The sequence below is a fragment of the Maniola hyperantus genome, unplaced genomic scaffold (genome assembly GCF_902806685.2).
Source record: "Maniola hyperantus unplaced genomic scaffold, iAphHyp1.2, whole genome shotgun sequence".
Classification (NCBI taxonomy): domain Eukaryota; kingdom Metazoa; phylum Arthropoda; class Insecta; order Lepidoptera; family Nymphalidae; genus Maniola; species Maniola hyperantus.
In genome coordinates, this window is record NW_027189009.1 from 2501 (window position 1) to 24147 (window position 21647).

Sequence of the window (21647 nt, forward strand, 5' to 3'; positions counted from 1 at the left end):
GTGCCTTTTCAACTGACGGCAGGAAGGTCTTGGTCACGGACGCCGTCACACCCTCCCTGTAACGCTCAGACCATTTCATGACAGTGTCCTCCCTTATGGATCTCTTTATATATGAAATTGGACAACTGTCATAAGCCGGCCTGGTCTTGAGCTTTGTGACAGCCTCCCTGGCCAAGTAGTCAGCCCTTTCATTTCCGACCACTCCTACATGAGCTCGCACCCAGAAGAGGCTGACCCTCTTATTTTTTGCCCTCAGAAGAGCTAAATTTCTCCTAATGTCAAAAGCCAAGGGGTGGAAGGTTCCAGTGCTCAGTATTTCTAAAGAAGACCTGGAGTCACTGAGGATATTCACAGAGCAGTCCTTGTCTTTTAAAGCCAGTTCTGTTGCTTTAAGGATTGCGTACAGCTCTGCCTGGAACACTGTGCAGTAAGGCTCGAGACGAAACTTCCTACTCAGAGTTTCCTCTCCATCCCTCCAGCACGAGAGAGCTGCACCCACTCCGGCGTCCATTTTACTGCCGTCTGTGAATATCCTCAGACCGGTCATGTCATAGTCTGCGATGGTGGCCTCCTCCATGTCCTCTAAGCACCGGAACCCCACGACAGCCTCCTCTGCGGGATGCGGGGCGTTCAGGAAACATACTCTCTCTTCGACCTCCCTGCCATTCAGTATGGGCTGCGGTCGGCCCCTTTTGGCCTCGTAAAGCTGAGCCGCCTCTTGTATCCGTAAATCAAGTGGTATGAGACCGGCCAGCAGAAGTGCTGCGTTCAGTGACACGGTTCGGTACGATTTGCAGATTTTCTGGGCAAAACCCCGCTGAACCGTGTTTAGCCGCTTTTGTGTCATCAACTTCCGTGTGGCCGGTGCCCATACACTGGACGCGTACATGATAATGGGCTCAATCACGGCCACATAAATAGTTCTGATAGTCTCAGAGTTCAGTCCCCAGTTAATTTTTGCTGCCCTTGCCAATGGTTTGTAAATATTGGTAGCTTTCTGGCACACAGCCTTTACATGATCATTAAATGTTAATTTGTTATCTACCAACAGGCCTAAAATCTTAATTTTGTTTACAATTTCTATTTGAGTGCCACCCATGCGTATGTAAGGGGTGTCGCATTTAAGCTTCTTGGTTACTACCATCGCATTTGTTTTGTGAGGTGCAAATTTCAGCTTATTTGCGAGGCCCCACTCATACACACGGGTCAGGACTTGGTCGGCTTGTTGCTCCATTTGAGCAATGCTGAACCCTGAGAAGACCAGAACTATGTCGTCAGCGAACGCTTGACAGTGTACGTCGCGTTCGCTGATTTCGTCTAGTAGGGGGTCTAAAAGTGTATTCCAAAATGTTGGACCACTTATAGACCCTTGTACGCAGCCCTTCGTTGTTGAGGTACAGAACTCTTCGTCCGCATACCTCACTCTTACCCTCCTGTCTTTAAGGTAGCTGTCGACTATCCTGCGCAAGGTGAAGGGGCATTTCTTTTCGGCTAATCTGCATTTTATTGCCGGCCACCATGCGCTATCGAAAGCCCCCTCAATGTCTAAAGACACCACGATATTTACCTTTTTTGCACGAACGTTCTCTCGGATATGCTGGACGAGGTCATAGAGAGCGTCTTCTGTTGAACGTTGGGGGACAAAGCCGTACTGTCTCGTGTTTAGTCTGGGTAGCAGGTGCCAACGAATCCTTTTTATCATAATCTTCTCTAATATCTTACCGAAGACCGATAGTAGTCCTATGGGCCTGTATGACTTAGGCTTTGTATAATCATCTTTGCCTGGCTTCCGCAGGACTACTATCGTTGCTTCTTTCCACAATATCGGAAAATATGTCAAGGCGAAGCACCTGCTCACCAGACCAAAGAACACTTGTGCGTTCGCTCTGATAGCGGCCAAGCATATATCAGCTGTAAACCCGTCTGCTCCCGGCGCTTTTTTCGGGTTGAAGCTTTCCGCCGCGTGTATTAGCTCGTCCATTGTGAGCGGTGGGTCTTGGACGCTCTCCTGGCTACTGTCCACTTCCAGTTCAGCTTTCCGTCTCGTTTCTCTGTGAACTTGATTGTCGTCAGCTTCTAAGTCCTGCGGGAAGAACGTTTTGGTCAGAAGCTGGACCGAGTCCTTTGGATCCAGGACCACTCCGTTGTCTATTAGGGGATGGTCTTCATATTTCTTAGTCGTCCTTCTTATTACCCTATATATCCCGTCCCAGACGCTTTCGCGGCTCTGGGTCCCACAGAACTCTTTCCAGCTTGCAGTTTGGGCCTTCATCGCCTCCAGTTCATATTTCTCTTTTAGTTGCAGGTACTTGTCGACGACGTATTGCCTTCTTCGTGGTGCTGCGCAGGATATTCTTCGCTTCCTAGTCATAACCTCTCTCTTCAGAGCTTCGAGTTCTTCGGTCCACCATGGTAGTTTAAACTTGGGTTTTCGTGCGACTGGAGGGATCGATTCACAACAAGCCTTCTCGACACAGTTGACGTATGTCGTTATCGCTTGTTCGAGTCCAACTGGTGTTTCGATGTTTTCTATTTCTATTTGATTTAGTTGCTTTCTAGCCAATTCTTCTTGCAAGACCTTTTGAAATTTTTCCCATTCGGCTTTCCGCGTGTTATACTTCCGCGTCGTCTTCGGAGGTCTTGCACCAGTTGGTTTCGTTAGCCGCAACGTGAATGTGATCGCGTTATGATCAGAGCTTGTGATGCCCTGGTCGACCCTCCAGTCGCTAATCTTTCCGAGCAAATCATGGCTGCATGTTGTGATGTCTACTATGCTCTTGTAGATAACCCCGTTTCTGATGGTGAAGAAGGTCGGGTCAGTTCCCTCGTTCAGTATGTGCATTTCCATCTCCTCGATAGTGCCCATTAACGCTTCACCCCTGTGGTCCTCAGTATTGCTACCCCACCATGTGCTCCAAGCATTAGCATCACCTCCAATGATGAAGTGTTTCGTCTTGAGCTTTTCTTTAATGCTTTTCACTTGAGTTAGATAGGGTTCTATGGGCAAGCTGTCTTCGAAGTACACGGAGATGATTCCGAGTTCCCAGTTATTCGATTTGAGGATCGCGACGGCTATATTCTCTGTGGTGGCTGTAGGGCATTCGATGATCTGCATGTCATTGTTAAATATCACAATTGCAGCCTTAACGGGTTTTGTCCGATTCTGCGTTTGCTGAACTACCCTAAAGCCACCACTTTGTGCAATTTCTCCTTTCGCACCCACATAGGGTTCCTGAACGAGGGCCAGACTAATCCCACCCTTTTGTGCCTCCAGGAACATTTCTTTTAGGGCCAGCTGCTTTCTTTGGAGGTTAGCTTGGATGAATTTATACCCTTCACTTGTTTCGCCCGAGGAGCCTTTAGCAGTATGCCACTCTCGCTCTTGCCAGTGCATCCCACTTTTTCCGGATCGGACAGCTCTCGTCAGAACTATTGTGATCTGTCCGATCTAGTCGGCTGCTCTGGCAGTTGCAACACGTGGGTCGATCTCCAGCCTTCCACGCCGGGCACTCATTACGCAGGTGCGGACCCGCGCAGTGGCTGCAGGTGTCTGCGGACGCCTCGCAGGTCCTACGGCCGTGCCCGTAGCTCAGACACCTGGAGCAAGTAACCAGTGGGGACTGATCTTTAGCCACCACCCGCTGCAGATCTATGTGGACCTTTCCCACGGCTGTGACACGCTGCCATACTTGCGGTGACACCTGCAAAACCACATGGTTCTCGAGCGGATTCCTGGCCCTTCTTCGATACCTCACGCTTGCCCTATATTCGCCGTCCGGTATCGTCCCCAGCACGTTCCCATTTTGCAGCTTTAGGGCACCCAATATGTCTTCATCGGTATTAATGCTAAGGACGTTTAGCAGAATGACAAGCGGATCCCTATTTTCCACCTCCTTAGTCAGGAGTGTTGGGCTGCCAGTCTTCAATTTCTCTACTACTCTGGCGAGCTCTTCTCGCGACTGGCAGCCCAGTACTACCTTTTGATCTCTGGCTTTTCTCAACCTGTCCACTCGCACGCCGGAGGTCTTCGCGTTCACGGCAGTTCTTATTTTGTCGATTATGTCTTCGCTTTTGTCGTGAGCGTCGACCGAAGACACGACCATCGAGTGGAAAGCTTGAGGTGGCTGGGAGGTGGCCCCAGCGGGCTTGGCGGTCGCCGCCATCGCCGCGTACGTAATACCGTCAGTGACTGTGTTCATCTTTTCTATATTACTATCAATTTTTTGTACGTGGTCCCTGACGACCCCGATGTCGGCCCTGGCGGCGACCACCAATTCTCGCTGCTGCTGTAGCTCCTCCATGACCTCCCTCGCAAAGTCTGCCGCTGTTGCTGTAACGGTCTGGGTGACGGGAGGCGGTGTCCCTCCGTTGAGCCGCAACACGATCGTGTAGAGGCTCGAGAGGCACTCGATGACCGTCTCCTTTATTGTTGACTTTATGTTCCCAGACTGCTCCAGTTGAAGTTTGGCCTCCTGGAAGAGCCGGTTCGCGGTAGTCGCCAGCTCTCCGAGGGGGCCCTCCGCGGCCGACTTCGCCAGGAAGGGCATTTCGGTTGACGGGGGCTTAATTGCGGGTTTCTTTCTAGACTCTGGGTCCATGTGCTTTACAGAGGTGCTCCCTGTATTGGGGGGTTTGCTTGTTGCACTCGATAGTGTTGGCGCCATTGGAGAGAGGTTTATTTTAGTCTTAACCTAATTTGAAGAAGTTGGAGGTGTAAGGGGCCTCCAACTGTCAGTAACCTTAAATAACCTTTACCTAACCTTATGGTCAAATCACTAAGTGGTGTATAGGGCCAGAATTAAACTAGTAGGCAGTGTATAGCTGCCAAGGTCCGATTTTCTTAAACTAATGTAAACAATTTTGAAAAAGTTGGAGGTGTAAGGAGCCTCCAACTATCAATAAGCTAAGCCTAACCTTAACAGTCCAATCACTAAGTGGTGTATAAGGCCTGTGATGAAAATTGAAGTATTAGGCAGTGTATAGCTGCCAAAGTCTATATTACTTAAATTAATTTAAAATTTTTAATGTCTAGTTTGGGCAGTGTAAAGTCTGCCCAGTCGAATATACTTAACTAATTAAAGATAGATTCACTGTCTAGCTTGAGCAGTGTAAAATCTGCTCAGTCAGAAAAACACTTAAATAATTAAATAAGAATCAAATTTAATGTGAGTTTTTTGTGATTCCTAAGTCGGTGTATTAGTGTAGAGAGCTGTGAGTATATAAAGTGGGCCCTCTGTACTGCCAGACACAAGACTGCAAAATCAGAATTTCGAATTTCCCAGTCCCAAATTCCGCGGCTCTCACGTCGGTACTGCTGGTTACCACCTCAGTAACTAGGATAGGGTGGGTGGGGGGGGCCTTTTTTCCGCGTTTTCCGCGCGAAAATTGTCGGAAAAGCGGTCAGGCGCACGGTCCTCACGCGCGGGCACCGTCCGAGTCGGAAAAGACCGGAAAACTACGAAAATTTGGGGTATAAATTTTGCCGAAAAATTTTGTAAGTGAAAATTTTTTGAAAATTTTAATTTTGGATTTTCTTTCGCAGGACGCTGGGGCCGGTGGAAAGCAACGCCCTGAGAGATTTTCAAGGTTAGGTTAGGTTAGGTTAGGTTAGGTTAGGTTAGGTTAGGTTAGGTTAGGTTAGGTTAGGTTAGGTTAGGTTAGGTTAGGTTAGGTTAGGTTAGGTTAGGTTAGGTTAGGTTAGGTTAGGTTAGGTTAGGTTAGGTTAGGTTAGGTTTTTTTTTTTTTTTTTTTTTACTTGTCGCTATGACAAGTGTCACCGCTCCCCTGACAAGATGTCAGAGACTTTTTTAGACTTTATAAATTTTGAATTACGCTAATTTGTTATTTATTTAATTTATTTATTTAATTTTATTTGTTGACAGAAGTGTCACTTTATGCAAGGTGAAAGGAACAGAACCATGCAATTTCTGTCCATGTTAGTTTATGTATTCTTATAATATAAAACAACATTGGACCTTTATTATCTGGTTCTGTTCCTTTCAATGACTATTCTCGCAATTTTCAAGCAAAATTCTAAGAATATTTTCCGGCTTGCATTGCTCTCCAGTATGGCGGGGATAGAGCCCCTGCACAGTTCTATTTGTATTTGCTGGTGTAGGTCCTCACGTATTCTGCTGTGCTGCGGACAGTCGATGAGTAGATGTAAAATCGACTCATCGACAGTCTCATCGCAGACACAGCCAGGACCCTCCTTGCACTTGAACCTGTGCAGGTACTCCGAAAACCCGCCATGCCCACTGAACACTTGAACAAGAGCTGGTGTTAGTGTTAACCTGCGCAAGATGGCATTAGCTCCTTCCACTGTTGGGAAGAACGACTTGGTGACTGCAGCCTTTTCAGTTATTTCATATCTATGTTGCCAAATTTTCACGGTTTCGTATCTGATATGTCTTTTGACAAAGGATATAGGGCACGCGTCGTAGTCGGGGGCTGTCTTTTTAGTTATTGCTGCTTCTTTAGCTAACTGGTCGGCTCTTTCATTGCCCTCGACCCCGACGTGAGCCCTAATCCAGAAGAGTCTGATTATTTTTTGTTTATCTTTTAATTTTTTCAAATTTTGTCTAATTTCGAATGCCAATGGGTGATAAGATTTTAAATTTTGAATAGTTTCCAAAGATGATTTTGAGTCACTGTAAATGTTTATCTGCTTATCTTTACATTTGATAGCAACATCGGTGGCTCGGTACAGCGCATACATTTCGGCCTGGTATACTGAGCAGTACGATTCCAAGAGGAATTTCTTTTTTCCGGTTTCTATACCATCTCTCCAGTACACCAGAGCTGCGCCGACCTTGCCGCCGATCTTGCTACCATCCGTGAATATTTGCAGCCCTTCCCGGTCGCTCTTCCCAACAGAGGGATCCGATATGTCCTCTAGTTTAGCGTAGTTAATGCCTATCTCTTGCGCAGGGTGGAGAGCATCCAAAAAACACTTCTTTGTCTCTACCAATCTGTCTCCTAACACATCTTGTTGTTTTCCTCTCTTTGCTCTATACAGTCTTGCTGCTTCTTGCACCCTTAGATCTAGAGGAAGTAGCCTGGCCAGGGCTAGAGCCGCGGGAAGTGACACTGTTCTATATGATTTTATGATTTTTTGAGCGAACCCTCTTTGCACGGCATTGAGGTGCTTCTGAATGGTCAGCTTCTGCGCGGCTGTAGCCCAGACGCTTGCTGCATAGAGCACTATGGGCTCTATTACCGAGACGTAGATCGTCCTGATGATCTCCGATCTCAGTCCCCAGTTTATTTTGGCTGATCTAGACAGAGGCTTGTAAATATTTAGCACTTTTGTGCAAATATATTTAACATGGCTGTTAAATGTCAACTTTCTGTCTATGATCAGCCCTAGGATTTTTATTTGTTCTTCCAGGCCAATCATTGCACCCGCCATGTGTATGCGTGGGGTGTCATATTTTAATTTCTTAGTTATGACCATTGCGCTGGTTTCGTGCGGTGCAAATTTTAATTTGTTTTGCACTCCCCACTCATACACATAGTCCAGGACCCGATCAGCCTGCTCTTCTATTTTTGGGACTGAGTGTCCGGAGAACACCAGAACGACATCGTCGGCGAACGCCTGGCAATATACGCCTCTCTCTTCGATTCCGTTGATCAAAGGATCCAGGAGTGCATTCCAGAAAGTGGGCCCCCCTATGGACCCTTGCACACACCCTTTTGTTGTTTCTGTAGTGCACTCCTGGTCAGCGTATCGCACGCTCACCCTCCTGCCTTGAAAATAACTAGTGACAAGTTTTCGTATGTTATGTGGGCAGCCTTGCTCCGCGAGCCGACATTTGATGGCGGGCCACCATGCGCTATCGAAGGCTCCCTCTATGTCCAACGAGACCACAACATTGATCAATTTGTTTACCAAGTTTTCACGAATGTGCTGCACGAGGTCATAGAGGGAGTCCTCTGTGCTGCGCTGAGGTGTGAAGCCGTACTGCCTGGGGTTCGCTTTCGGTAACAAGTGCCATCGGATTCTCCGTACCATCATCTTCTCCAAAATCTTGCCGAATATGGATAGTAGCCCTATCGGTCGATACGACTTGACATGATTGTAATCGGATTTTCCCGGTTTCCGTAGGACCACTATGACGGCTAGCTTCCAAGATGTTGGAAAGTGATATAATTCGAGGCACTTGTTCAGTATCGCGAGGAACACCTCCGTGTTGGACAGTATGGCTTCAGCGCAGATGTCAGCAGTGAACCCGTCCGGCCCGGGGGCTTTCTTGGGATTGAAGGTGTTCGTTACGTATACGAGTTCCTCTCTCGTGAACGGTGGATCCTGTATATCGTCTTGCAGCAATTTGTCAGAATTTTTTGATTTATTTCTAGTTTCCGAATGTTCTATACTATCTTCTGTTTCTAAGTCTTGTGGGAAAAATGTTGCTGCTAGTAATTTTGCCGAATTTTCTGGACTTAGAACAATTCCATCGTTCACGAGCGGTTTGTCTTCGTATCTGCCAGACGTCCTTCTTATAACGCGGTATATCCCGTCCCACAAGCTTTCTCGATCTTGGGTGCGGCAAAACTCTTTCCAACTTCTAATCTGTGCTTTTGCAGCTTCTTCTTCATACTTTTCCTTTGACTCGAGGTAGTCGTTTACGACTTTCTGTTTACGTTGGGGTGCGGCGCAGCGTATTCTGCGCTTCTTTGTAGTCATATCTTTTTTCAATTTCTCCAAGTCGGCGTTCCACCAAGGTAAGTGCACTTTTTTATTATTTTTATTTATTAATGGTACTGCTTTTTTGCATGATATTTTAACACAGTCTATAAATTTGTCTACTATTTCTTCTAGATTTTCTTTTGTTTTAATTTCGTTAATTTCCGTAGTTGACATTTTATTGCTATTTAGTTCATTTTGTAACTCTTGTTTAAATCTTTTCCAATTAGCCTTTTTGGTGTTATATATTCTTGTGGATTTTGTCAAACGCTTTTCTGTGGGTTTCTTAAGTTTTACTGTAAAAGTTATGGCATTGTGATCCGAACTGGTCATCCCTTCGTCTACCTTCCACTCCTCAACTAGCCCTAGGAGCTCCTGGCTGCAAACGGTAATGTCCACGTTGCTCTTGTATTCCCTACCGTTTCTGATCGTATAAAAAGTAGGAGTCCTTCCCTCATTCAAGACGTGTAGATTCGTCTCCAAGAGTACTCCGAGCACTTCCCTTCCTCGGTGGTCCTCTGAGTCACTGCCCCACCATGGACTCCATGAATTAAAGTCCCCCCCTATTAGAATGTATTTTGTTTTTAGATTTTCCACAATAGTTTTGAGTTGTAATAAGTATGAGTCTAGGGGCTGGCTGTCCTCGAAGTACACGGAGACGATTCCGAATTCCCAGTTATTCGATTTGAGGATCGCAACGGCTATATTCTCTGTGGTGGCTGTAGGGCATTCGACGATCTGCATGTCGTTATCAAATATTACAATTGCAGCCTTAACGGGTTTTGTCCGATTCTGCGATCGCTGAACTACCCTAAAGCCACCACTTTGCGCGATTTCTCCTTTCGCACCCACATAGGGTTCCTGAACGAGGGCCAGACTAATCCCACCCTTTTGTGCCTCCAGGAACATTTCTTTTAGGGCCAGCTGCTTTCTTTGGAGGTTAGCTTGGATGAATTTATACCCTTCGCTTGTTTCGCCCGAGGAGCCTTTAGCAATAGGCCACCCTCGCCCTTGCCAGAGCATCCCATTTCTTTCTTATCGGACAGCTTTCGTCGAAGCCATTGTGGTCCGCTCGATCTTGCTTGGCACTCTGGCAATTGCGACAGGTGGGCTTGTCTCCAGCCTTCCACAGTTCGCATTCGCTGCGCAGGTGTGGGCCCGCGCAGTGGCTGCAGGTGTCTACGGACTCTTTGCAGTTCTTTCGCCCGTGACCATACCCGAGACACCTGGAGCACTGCGTCAGTGGAGACTGGTCTTTTACGACCACACGCTGAAGGTCGATGTGCACCCTCCCGGTGGTCGTAAGCCGCTGCCAAACCGTCGGCGACACCTGCAGGACAACGTGGTTTTCGAGCGAATTCCTTGCTCTCCTTCGGTACCTCACGCTTGCCCTATATTCGCCGTCCGGTATCGTCCCCAGCACGTTCCCATTTTGCCGCTTTAGGGCACCCAGTATATCTTCATCGGTATTAATGCTAAGGACGTTTAGCAGAATGACAAGCGGATCCCTATTTTCCACCTCCTGAGTCAGGAGTGTTGGGCTGCCAGTCTTCAATTTCTCTACTACTCTGGCGAGCTCGTCTCGCGACTGGCAGCCCAGCACTACCTTTTGATCTCTGGCTTTTCTCAACCTGTCCACTCGCACGCCGGATGTCTTTGCGTTCACGGCAGTTCTTATTTTGTCGATTATGTCTTCGCTTTTGTCGTGAGCGTCGACCGAAGACACCACCATCGAGTGGAAAGATTGAGGCAGCGAGGAGGTGGCTCCAGCGGGCTTGACGGTCGCCGCCATTGCCGCGTACGTAATGCCGTCAGTAACTGTGTTCATCTTTTCTATATTTTTATCAATTTTTTGTACGTGGTCCCTGACGACCCCGATGTCGGCCCTGGCCGCGACCACCAATTCTCGCTGCTGCTGTAGCTCCTCCATGACCTCCCTCGCAAAGTCCGCCGCCGTTGCTGTAACGGTCTGGGTGACGGGAGGCGGTGTCCCTCCGTTGAGCCGCAACACGATCGTGTAGAGGCTCGAGAGGCATTCGATGACCGTCTCCTTTATTGTTGACTTTATGTTCCCAGACTGCTCCAGTTGAAGTTTGGCCTCCTGGAAGAGCCGGTTCGCAGTGGTCGCCAGCTCTCCGAGGGGGCCCTCCGCGGCCGACTTCACCAGGAAGGGCATTTCGGTTGACGGGGGCTTAATTGGGGGTTTCTTTTTAGACTCTGGGTCCATGTGCTTTACAGAGGTGCTCCCTGTATTGGGAGGTTTGCTTGTTGCACTCGATAGTGTTGGCGCCATTGGAGAGAGATTTATTTTAGTCTTAATCTAATTTGAAGAAGTTGGAGGTGTAAGGGGCCTCCAACTGTCAATAGCCTTAAATAACCTTAACCTAACCTTATGGTCAAATCACTAAGTGGTGTATAGGGCCAGAACTAAACTAGTAGGCAGTGTATAGCTGCCAAGGTCTGATTTACTTAAAACTAATGTTAACAATTTTGAAAAAGTTGGAGGTGTAAGGAGCCTCCAACTGTCAATAACCTTAGCCTAACCTTTACAGTCAAATCACTAAGTGGTGTATAAGGCCTGTGATGAGAATTGAACTATTAAGCAGTGTATAGCTGCCAAAGTCTATATTCCTTAAATTAATTTAAATTTTTTATTTTCTAGTATGGGCAGTGTAAAGTCTGCCCGGTCGAGTATACTTAACTAATTAAAGATAGATTCACTGTCTAGCTTGAGCAGTGTAAAATCTGCTCAGTCAGGAAAAACCACTTAAATAATTTAATAAGAATCAAATTTAATGTCAATTTCTTGTGATTCCTAAGTCGGTGTATTAGTGTAGAGAGCTGTGAGTAGATAAAATGGGCCCTCTGTACTGCCAGACACGAGACTGCAAAATCAGAATTTCGAATTTCCCAGTCCCAAATTCCGCGGCTCTCACGTCGGTACTGCTGGTTACCACCTCAGTAACTAGGATAGAGTGGGTGGGGGGGCCTTTTTCCGCGTTTTCCGCGCGAAAATTGTCGGAAAAGCGGTCAGGCGCACGGTCCTCACGCGCGGGCACCGTCCGAGTCGGAAAAGACCGGAAAACTACGAAAATTTGGGGTATAAATTTTGCCGAAAAATTTTGTAAGTGAAAATTTTTTGAAAATTTTAATTTTGGATTTTCTTTCGCAGGACGCTGGGGCCGGTGGAAAGCAACGCCCTGAGAGATTTTCACGTGAAAATTCGAAGAACCGGGACAACGACGCAGGATTTATGCAGTTTCTTTAAGCAAATCTATGAATTTTGTATGAGAAATTCCACTTAGCTATATCAGCTCGGTACAGATGTCTATGCTGTGATCGGCGCACGATTTTCCGCGTTTTCCGCGCGAAAATTGTCGGAAAAGCGGTCAGGCGCACGGTCCTCACGCGCGGGCACCGTCCGAGTCGGAAAAGACCGGAAAACTACGAAATTTTGGGGTATAAATTTTGCCGAAAAATTTTGTAAGTGAAAATTTTTTGAAAATTTTAATTTTGGATTTTCTTTCGCAGGACGCTGGGGCCGGTGGAAAGCAACGCCCTGAGAGATTTTCACGTGAAAATTCGAAGAACCGGGACAACGACGCAGGATTTATGCAGTTTCTTTAAGCAAATCTATGAATGGGTTAGGTTAGGTTAGGTTAGGTTAGGTTAGGTTAGGTTAGGTTAGGTTAGGTTAGGTTAGGTTAGGTTAGGTTAGGTTAGGTTAGGTTAGGTTAGGTTAGGTTAGGTTAGGTTAGGTTAGGTTAGGTTAGGTTAGGTTAGGTTAGGTTAGGTTAGGTTAGGTTAGGTTAGGTTAGGTTAGGTTAGGTTAGGTTAGGTTAGGTTAGGTTAGGTTAGGTTAGGTTTTTTTTTTTTTTTTTTTTTTTTTTTTTTTTATAATCATAGATTGCTCTATTTTACCTCTGACGTGGAGATCAGAGTCTTTGGTATTACGTTTGAATTATTTTTAAATGAAATAAAATCTAAGATTTTATTTCCATTTATATATTTAATATTTTATGTTTAATATTTATTTTATATATTATTTCTATTGTTGGTCTTTTTACTTCATGTTATTATAACATGAAGTAAAGAGCCTTTGCTTGTAAAAAAGAAGGTACATATATAATTATTGTTATATTTTATTTTATATATTTGTTAAGGTACTGGCCACAATAACAGTATTGTGGCTAATTTATAGTATATTTATTTTGTTTATATTTATTATTTGTATTTTTATTTTATATATGTGCTATATGTTTTATAGCACATATATAAATAACTTGATTATTTGTTTTGTCTTATTATTTTTTCTGCTATGTATTTACAAAATTTTAAAAATATATCTCTTTTGTCTTTATTCTCCAAAAATTTATTTATTGTTCCTAGTGTAATATTGTCATCTAAAAGTATTTCGGTTTCAAAGCGTATTTTTGCGAATCTCGGGCAATCCAGCAGCAAATGAAGTATATCTTCATTCACCTCTGGATCGCACTGGCACGATGGACTCGCCTTGCACTTGAATTTGTGCAAGTAGTATGCGAATCCACCGTGTCCCGATAGAACTTGTGTTGTGGTCGAGTCCAGTTTTATCGTCCGTATGATTTTGTAGGCGTTCCTGACGTCTGGCAGAAAAGCTTTTGTTGTGTTGGCGGTGTCGCCTTCACTATATCTCTTCTGCCAGACGTCAAGGGTAGCTTGTCTGATTTGTCTTTTAACATACGAAACGGGGCAGGCGTCGTAATCCGCTTTGCTCTTTTTGTGGAGAGCTGCCTGTTTGGCCAGCTCGTCAGCGCGTTCGTTGCCCTCGATGCCCACGTGAGCTTTTATCCAATACAGTCGTATTTCCTTGCCTTGTTGGCGGAGGTTTGCTATTTGCTTCCTTATTGCAAAGGCCAAGGGGTGAAATGACCTGTGGTTTCTCAGCAAGTCCAGTGACGACCTGGAGTCGCTGAGAATGCACACCTCATCGTCCTTCCCCTTGGAGAATTTTTCAATTGCCCTTCGGAGAGCAAATAACTCCGCTTGAAACACGGTACAGTAAGGCTCGAGTCTCAGCTTCATGGAAGCCGTCTCCTTTCCATCTTTCCATATTGAAATGGCCGCTCCGACTTTGTCCTCAATCTTACTCCCGTCGGTAAAAATGAGAGTGCCTTGCAGGTTGTGTGCCTCGACGGTTTCAGGTTGAAGATCTTCAAGGTTGGAATAATCGACGGCAATGGTTTCCGCTGGATGCTCGGCCTCCAGGAAGCTGATTCTTTCCTCTAATTTCCTGTCTTCAGGTAGGCATCGAAGGGGACGACCGCGCTTCGCTTCGTACAGTTGAGCGTGCTCAGAGATTCGCAAGTCCAAAGGAATCAGTCCGGCCAGAACTAGCGCCGCGTGCAGTGATACCGTCCTATAGGACTTGCAAATCTTTTGAGCGAAGCCTCGTTGTATTGTGTTAAGTTGCTTTTGGACAGTTATCTTCTCGGCAGCTTTGGCCCAAACGCTAGCAGCATACATAACAATTGGCTCGATGACGGCCACGTAAATCGTTCTTATGACTTCCGGGTTTAATCCCCACGTAGTCCTGGCCGTTCGGGCCAATTGTTTGTAAATATTTAAAGCTTTGACTGCAGTGTTTGCTACGTGTTTATTAAAGGTTAGTTTCTCGTCTATTGTTAGGCCTAGTATTTTGATTTCTTTAGTGAGTAAGATTTCTGTGCCGTTCATCTTTAAATTTGGTGTTTGGTATTTAAGTTTCTTCGTCAGGATCATGGCATGGGTTTTTTGCGCTGCAAATTTTAATTTGTTTTCTGCACCCCAAGCGTTTATAAGGTCCAAGGTTTCGTTTGCCTTATTTTGGATGCTTTGCGAGTCCTTCCCGGAAAACACAAGAACGACGTCGTCCGCGAAGGCCTGGCAGTATACCCCTTTTTTGTCCAGATCATTGAGTAGAGGGTTCAACAGGAGGTTCCAAAAGATGGGTCCCCCTATCGAACCCTGCACGCAGCCCTTTGTTGTCGGTTTTATAACCGTTTTGCCCGCGTAGGTCACTTGGACCTGCCTGTTTTCGAAATAACTGTTTATCAGGCGTTTTAAGTTTTTGGGGCAGTTCATTTTATGAAGCTGATCCTTAATGGCCGGCCACCAGGCGCTGTCAAAGGCGCCCTCTATGTCTAGTGAAACCAGGGTAACAATGTTCTTGTTGTTTATCTGTTCCCTTATATGGTTCACCAGATCACAGAGAGCGTCCTCCGTGCTGCGCTGGGGGACGAAGCCATATTGCCTGGTGTTTAATTTTGGCAAGATGTGATATTTTAGCCTACTTATAAGCATCTTTTCCAGTATTTTGCCGAAGATTGACAAGAGCCCTATTGGTCTGTAAGATTTGGGATGGTTGTAGTCTGTTTTGCCCGGCTTTCTTAATACGACAATCGTGGCCACCTTCCAAAGACTCGGGAACAGAGACAACTCCAAACATTTATTCGCTATACTCAGGAAAAGCCCCGGGTCGTGGTTTATGGCGGCGGTGCAGATATCTGCCGTGAGCCCGTCCGAACCCGGAGCCTTTTTTGGGTTGAAGCTATTTACTGCGTGCTGTAGTTCAGTTTCGGTAAAGTAAGGATCGTCTATGCCCCCGTCGTTTTGGATGGATGTGCGCCCTCTGATTTCGGTGTGTTTCGGGGTGTCTTCCAGGACGTTGTCATCGGGGAAGAAGGTCGATGTTATGTATTCGGCAGAGTCTGCGGGACTGAGTGCGACTCCGTCTTTAACCATGGGCTTGTCGTCCGTTCTCCTTTGTGTAGATCTTATAACTCTATACACTCCGTCCCACAGACTCTCCCGATCCTGTTTGGTGCAGAACTGCTTCCAGCTGGTGGTTTGTGCGTGCTTTGCTTCCTCTTCGTATATTTGTTTTGTTTCTACGTAATCTTTTACAACATGTGCACGACGGGAGGGAGCAGCGCATCTGATTCTCCTTTTTTTTGTAGTTACTTCTCTTTTCAGGAGTTCAAGTTTAGCAGTCCACCATGGTAACTTAAAATGGTCTTTAGGTTTTAGTTTTGGGATGGACCTATTGCATGCATTTATGACATTTTCTACGTATTTACCAACTAATTCGTCTAAGTCCTTTTTATTTAATATTTGTCTCACTTTGGTCTTATCTATGTCTGTCTCTTTTAATTGTTTATCGAGTTCTTTCTTAAAGATGGTCCATTTCGCTTTATTGGTAAAGTATTGTCTTGTAGTTAAAGTTTTGTTGTGTGTAGTTGGTTTTTCTAATTGTAAATTGAATTTAATTGTATTGTGGTCAGAGCTGGTGAAGCCCTGATCCACAGTCCAACCGTCGACTTTACCCAGAAGGTCGACACTGCACGTTGTAATGTCGACCCTGCTGCTATATATTTTGTTGTTCCTGACAGTTAAGAATGTGGGCTCGCTCCCGTCGTTCAATATTTGCAGGTCAAGCTCGTCTAAGAAAGAAGCCAGCTCTGCTCCCCTATGGTTCTCTTCCGAGCTACCCCACCAGGTGCTCCAGGCGTTGACGTCTCCGCCAAAGATAATGTTACTTGACCCTTTTTTGGTGATTATCTTGCGTAAGTGCTCCAAGTAAGGTTCGAGGGGTTGGTCTTCTTCGAGGTAGGCCGATATAAGGTTAACTACACGATCTTTGGTCTTGATGGCAACGTAGGCGATGTTTTCTGTCGTCAGGAATGGGTCTTCGTGGATTTCCCAGTTCTGGTTATGCACCAAGATCGCTGCCTTTACCGGCTTACCTCGATCTTTTGTTTTTTGAATAACTCTAGTTCCTGAATACTGGCCCACTATCCCCTCGGCCCCCACATAGGGTTCTTGTATTAGGGAGACGTCAACCCCACTGTCTCTGGCTCCTTTCAGCAGCTCCTGGGTAGCTAGCTTCTTCCTTTGCAGGTTCGCCTGTATTACCGTTATCCCATTGACCACTTTAGCAGTATGAGACACTAGAGCGAGCTATAGTGTCCCATTTTTTCCTGATGGGGCACTCTAGATCGAATGCGCTGTGTTCCGTCCTCTCCAGCTTCGCTATGTGGCAGTTTCTGCAACAGGCCACGTCGCCGACGGTCCACGAGGGGCAGGTCGAACGGAGGTGCGGCCCAGCACAGTGACTGCACCTGTCCTCTGCTTCTTTGCACAGGCGGCGGCTGTGGCCGAAGCCGAGGCACCGCGTGCACTGGACCAGAGGAGACTGGTCGAGGACGAAGCACCGCTGGAGGTCTATGTGCACCCTTCCCTGACTTGTCAATCTCTGCCATACTTTGGGTGATACTTGCATCACCATGTGACACTCGTGGGGATTCCTGGCAGGCCTGCGGTATTTCGGGACTACCCGGTACTCGCTATCGGGAATGCCCACGAGCGCATCTGCATTCTGGGTTTTTATTGAGGCTACCACCTCGTCGTCGGTGTTGTACGACAGCATGTTCTTGATGACGATAAGAGGGTCCTTGTTTTTAGCCTCGTTAATCTGTAGGCAGTCATCCACTTTCAGCTTGTCGGTCAAGCGGGTTAGTGAGTCTTTGGATTCGCAGCTTATTACTACCTTTTGGTTTCTGGCTTTGCGGATCCTTTCCACCCTGACTCCACTAGCTCTCGCGTCTGCGGCACCTCGGATTCTCTTGAGTACATCGTCGCTCGTGTCTTTCTCGTCCTTCGAGGATACGATAATCGAGTGATTTGGGTTAGGTATTGACTTAGGCTTCGGGCCCGCTGCAACCTCGGCGTATGTCACACTTCTCCTACTCTCTTCGACAACAGCCGCTAGCTGGCTGCTGGCTTCATTGAGCCGTTTGGTAATTTCCATGGCCAGAGGGAGCGGCTGCTGTTGACTGGTCTTGGAGAGTGCATCCAGTACGTCGAAGTTCACGATCTGACGCAGTGATTTTACCTCGCTTAGCACCTCCGCGATAGGGGCTCTTATGTCCACTGCTTTGACGCCCTCCACGAGCTCTTCCAGTCGTGCGGTCTGCTGTTTTTCTAGGCTCAATGCCTGAGACGTCGCCTGGGAGCGGGCCCGCTCCAGCTGCAACTGCAGAGTCTGTCGGGACTCACTGAGCCGCAGAACTATTTCATATAGTCCTGCGAGGTTCTCCAGAACCTTCTCCTTGATGGAGGTTTTTAGATTCCCCGACTGTTCCATTTGTTCCTTCGCTTCCTGAAGAAGGCGGTTCGCTGCAGCTGGAAGGGTCGAAAGAGCGGCCTGTGTAGGCTCGCCAGACGACGCCCTACTAGACACACTCGGGGTCGGTGACGACTGGCTGGAGGCCTTTGATGCGGGGGCTTCGCCACCTGAAGGCTTGGGGGCTTCGCTGCCCGAAGGCTTAGGGTCTTCGGCGCTAACCGAGCGAAGAAGCACTTTCCTTCCTAAGGGCACGGTTTTCTTTGATTTTGCGCCTGGCGCGTTGCCCGACATGGCGTCTGAGATATAAAAATCAGATTTAATGTGAGTTTTTAGTGATTCCTAAGTCGGTGTTTTAGTGTAGAGAGCCGTGAGTAAATAAAATGGGCCCTCTGTACTGCCAGACACAGGACTGCAAAATCAGAATTTCGAATTTCCCAGTCCCAAATTCCGCGGCTCTCACGTCGGTACTGCTGGTTACCACCTCAGTAACTAAGATAGGGTGGGTGGGGGATTAATTTTGGATTTTCTTTCGCAGGACGCTGGGGCCGGTGGAAAGCAACGCCCTGAGAGATTTTCACGTGAAAATTCGAAGAACCGGGACAACGACGCAGGATTTATGCAGTTTCTTTAAGCAAATCTATGAATTTTGTATGAGAAATTCCACTTAGCTATATCAGCTCGGTACAGATGTCTATGCTGTGATCGGCGCACGATTTTCCGCGTTTTCCGCGCGAAAATTGTCGGAAAAGCGGTCAGGCGCACGGTCCTCACGCGCGGGCACCGTCCGAGTCGGAAAAGACCGGAAAACTACGAAAATTTGGGGTATAAATTTTGCCGAAAAATTTTGTAAGTGAAAATTTTTTGAAAATTTTAATTTTGGATTTTCTTTCGCAGGACGCTGGGGCCGGTGGAAAGCAACGCCCTGAGAGATTTTCACGTGAAAATTCGAAGAACCGGGACAACGACGCAGGATTTATGCAGTTTCTTTAAGCAAATCTATGAATTTTGTATGAGAAATTCCACTTAGCTATATCAGCTCGGTACAGATGTCTATGCTGTGATCGGCGCACGATTTTCCGCGTTTTCCGCGCGAAAATTGTCGGAAAAGCGGTCAGGCGCACGGTCCTCACGCGCGGGCACCGTCCGAGTCGGAAAAGACCGGAAAACTACGAAAATTTGGGGTATAATTTTGCCGAAAAATTTTGTAAGTGAAAATTTTTTGAAAATTTTAATTTTGGATTTTCTTTCGCAGGACGCTGGGGCCGGTGGAAAGCAACGCCCTGAGAGATTTTCACGTGAAAATTCGAAGAACCGGGACAACGACGCAGGATTTATGCAGTTTCTTTAAGCAAATCTATGAATTTTGTATGAGAAATTCCACTTAGCTATATCAGCTCGGTACAGATGTCTATGCTGTGATCGGCGCACGATTTTCCGCGTTTTCCGCGCGAAAATTGTCGGAAAAGCGGTCAGGCGCACGGTCCTCACGCGCGGGCACCGTCCGAGTCGGAAAAGACCGGAAAACTACGAAAATTTGGGGTATAAATTTTGCCGAAAAATTTTGTAAGTGAAAATTTTTTGAAAATTTTAATTTTGGATTTTCTTTCGCAGGACGCTGGGGCCGGTGGAAAGCAACGCCCTGAGAGATTTTCACGTGAAAATTCGAAGAACCGGGACAACGACGCAGGATTTATGCAGTTTCTTTAAGCAAATCTATGAATTTGTATGAGAAATTCCACTTAGCTATATCAGCTCGGTACAGATGTCTATGCTGTGATCGGCGCACGATTTTCCGCGTTTTCCGCGCGAAAATTGTCGGAAAAGCGGTCAGGCGCACGTGCCTCACGCGCGGGCACCGTCCGAGTCGGAAAAGACCGGAAAACTACGAAAATTTGGGGTATAAATTTTGCCGAAAAATTTTGTAAGTGAAAATTTTTTGAAAATTTTAATTTTGGATTTTCTTTCGCAGGACGCTGGGGCCGGTGGAAAGCAACGCCCTGAGAGATTTTCACGTGAAAATTCGAAGAACCGGGACAACGACGCAGGATTTATGCAGTTTCTTTAAGCAAATCTATGAATTTTGTATGAGAAATTCCACTTAGCTATATCAGCTCGGTACAGATGTCTATGCTGTGATCGGCGCACGATTTTCCGCGTTTTCCGCGCGAAAATTGTCGGAAAAGCGGTCAGGCGCACGGTCCTCACGCGCGGGCACCGTCCGAGTCGGAAAAGACCGGAAAACTACGAAAATTTGGGGTATAAATTTTGCCGAAAAATTTTGTAAGTGAAAATTTTTGAAAATTTTAATTTTGGATTTTCTTTCGCAGGACGCTGGGGCCGGTGGAAAGCAACGCCCTGAGAGATTTTCACGTGAAAATTCGAAGAACCGGGACAACGACGCAGGATTTATGCAGTTTCTTTAAGCAAATCTATGAATTTTGTATGAGAAATTCCACTTAGCTATATCAGCTCGGTACAGATGTCTATGCTGTGATCGGCGCACGATTTTCCGCGTTTTCCGCGCGAAAATTGTCGGAAAAGCGGTCAGGCGCACGGTCCTCACGCGCGGGCACCGTCCGAGTCGGAAAAGACCGGAAAACTACGAAAATTTGGGTATAAATTTTGCCGAAAAATTTTGTAAGTGAAAATTTTTTGAAAATTTTAATTTTGGATTTTCTTTCGCAGGACGCTGGGGCCGGTGGAAGCAACGCCCTGAGAGATTTTCACGTGAAAATTCGAAGAACCGGGACAACGACGCAGGATTTATGCAGTTTCTTTAAGCAAATCTATGAATTTTGTATGAGAAATTCCACTTAGCTATATCAGCTCGGTACAGATGTCTATGCTGTGATCGGCGCACGATTTTCCGCGTTTTCCGCGCGAAAATTGTCGGAAAAGCGGTCAGGCGCACGGTCCTCACGCGCGGGCACCGTCCGAGTCGGAAAAGACCGGAAAACTACGAAAATTTGGGGTATAAATTTTGCCGAAAAATTTTGTAAGTGAAAATTTTTTGAAAATTTTAATTTTGGATTTTCTTTCGCAGGACGCTGGGGCCGGTGGAAAGCAACGCCCTGAGAGATTTTCACGTGAAAATTCGAAGAACCGGGACAACGACGCAGGATTTATGCAGTTTTCTTTAAGCAAATCTATGAATTTTGTATGAGAAATTCCACTTAGCTATATCAGCTCGGTACAGATGTCTATGCTGTGATCGGCGCACGATTTTCCGCGTTTTCCGCGCGAAAATTGTCGGAAAAGCGGTCAGGCGCACGGTCCTCACGCGCGGGCACCGTCCGAGTCGGAAAAGACCGGAAAACTACGAAAATTTGGGGTATAAATTTTGCCGAAAAATTTTGTAAGTGAAAATTTTTTGAAAATTTTAATTTTGGATTTTCTTTCGCAGGACGCTGGGCCGGTGGAAAGCAACGCCCTGAGAGATTTTCACGTGAAAATTCGAAGAACCGGGACAACGACGCAGGATTTATGCAGTTTCTTTAAGCAAATCTATGAATTTTGTATGAGAAATTCCACTTAGCTATATCAGCTCGGTACAGATGTCTATGCTGTGATCGGCGCACGATTTTCCGCGTTTTCCGCGCGAAAATTGTCGGAAAAGCGGTCAGGCGCACGGTCCTCACGCGCGGGCACCGTCCGAGTCGGAAAAAGCCGGAAAACTACGAAAATTTGGGGTATAAATTTTGCCGAAAAATTTTGTAAGTGAAAATTTTTTGAAAATTTTAATTTTGGATTTTTCTTTCGCAGGACGCTGGGGCCGGTGGAAAGCAACGCCCTGAGAGATTTTCACGTGAAAATTCG

At 46.4% G+C, this 21647-nt stretch overlaps 1 protein-coding gene and 2 long non-coding RNA genes across 3 annotated transcripts; 2 read left to right on the plus strand and 1 right to left on the minus strand.

Annotated features, from left to right (window-relative positions):
- Window positions 1–11674: 11674 nt before the first annotated feature.
- On the plus strand, window positions 11675–12358 carry LOC138404649 (uncharacterized). Its single transcript, XR_011238510.1, has 3 exons — window positions 11675–11786; window positions 11859–12145; window positions 12218–12358. It is a non-coding gene; the product is annotated as an uncharacterized lncRNA (long non-coding RNA).
- Window positions 12359–12973: 615 nt separating this feature from the next.
- Window positions 12974–18122, minus strand: LOC138404651 (uncharacterized). The gene is made up of 2 exons (XM_069509226.1): window positions 16653–18122; window positions 12974–16609 (listed from the first exon to the last, which is right to left on the minus strand). The coding sequence occupies exons 1-2, from the start codon at window positions 18120–18122 to the stop codon at window positions 12974–12976; spliced, it is 5106 nt and encodes a 1701-aa protein (XP_069365327.1).
- A 249-nt stretch (window positions 18123–18371) lies between these two features.
- LOC138404650 (uncharacterized) lies at window positions 18372–20415 on the plus strand. Its single transcript, XR_011238511.1, has 6 exons — window positions 18372–18653; window positions 18726–19012; window positions 19084–19370; window positions 19443–19728; window positions 19801–20087; window positions 20159–20415. It is a non-coding gene; the product is annotated as an uncharacterized lncRNA (long non-coding RNA).
- The last annotated feature ends 1232 nt before the right edge of the window (window positions 20416–21647 follow it).

Bases quoted from the DNA above. Each gene is read 5' to 3' on its own strand.
- LOC138404651 (XM_069509226.1), bottom strand. From the start codon at position 18,122: ATGTCGGGCAACGCGCCAGGCGCAAAATCAAAGAAAACCGTGCCCTTA. The intron at 16,610-16,652 runs GTCTCATACTGC...ACGGTAATACAG, and splicing joins ACACTATAGCTCGCTCTAGT to GCGAACCTGCAAAGGAAGAA.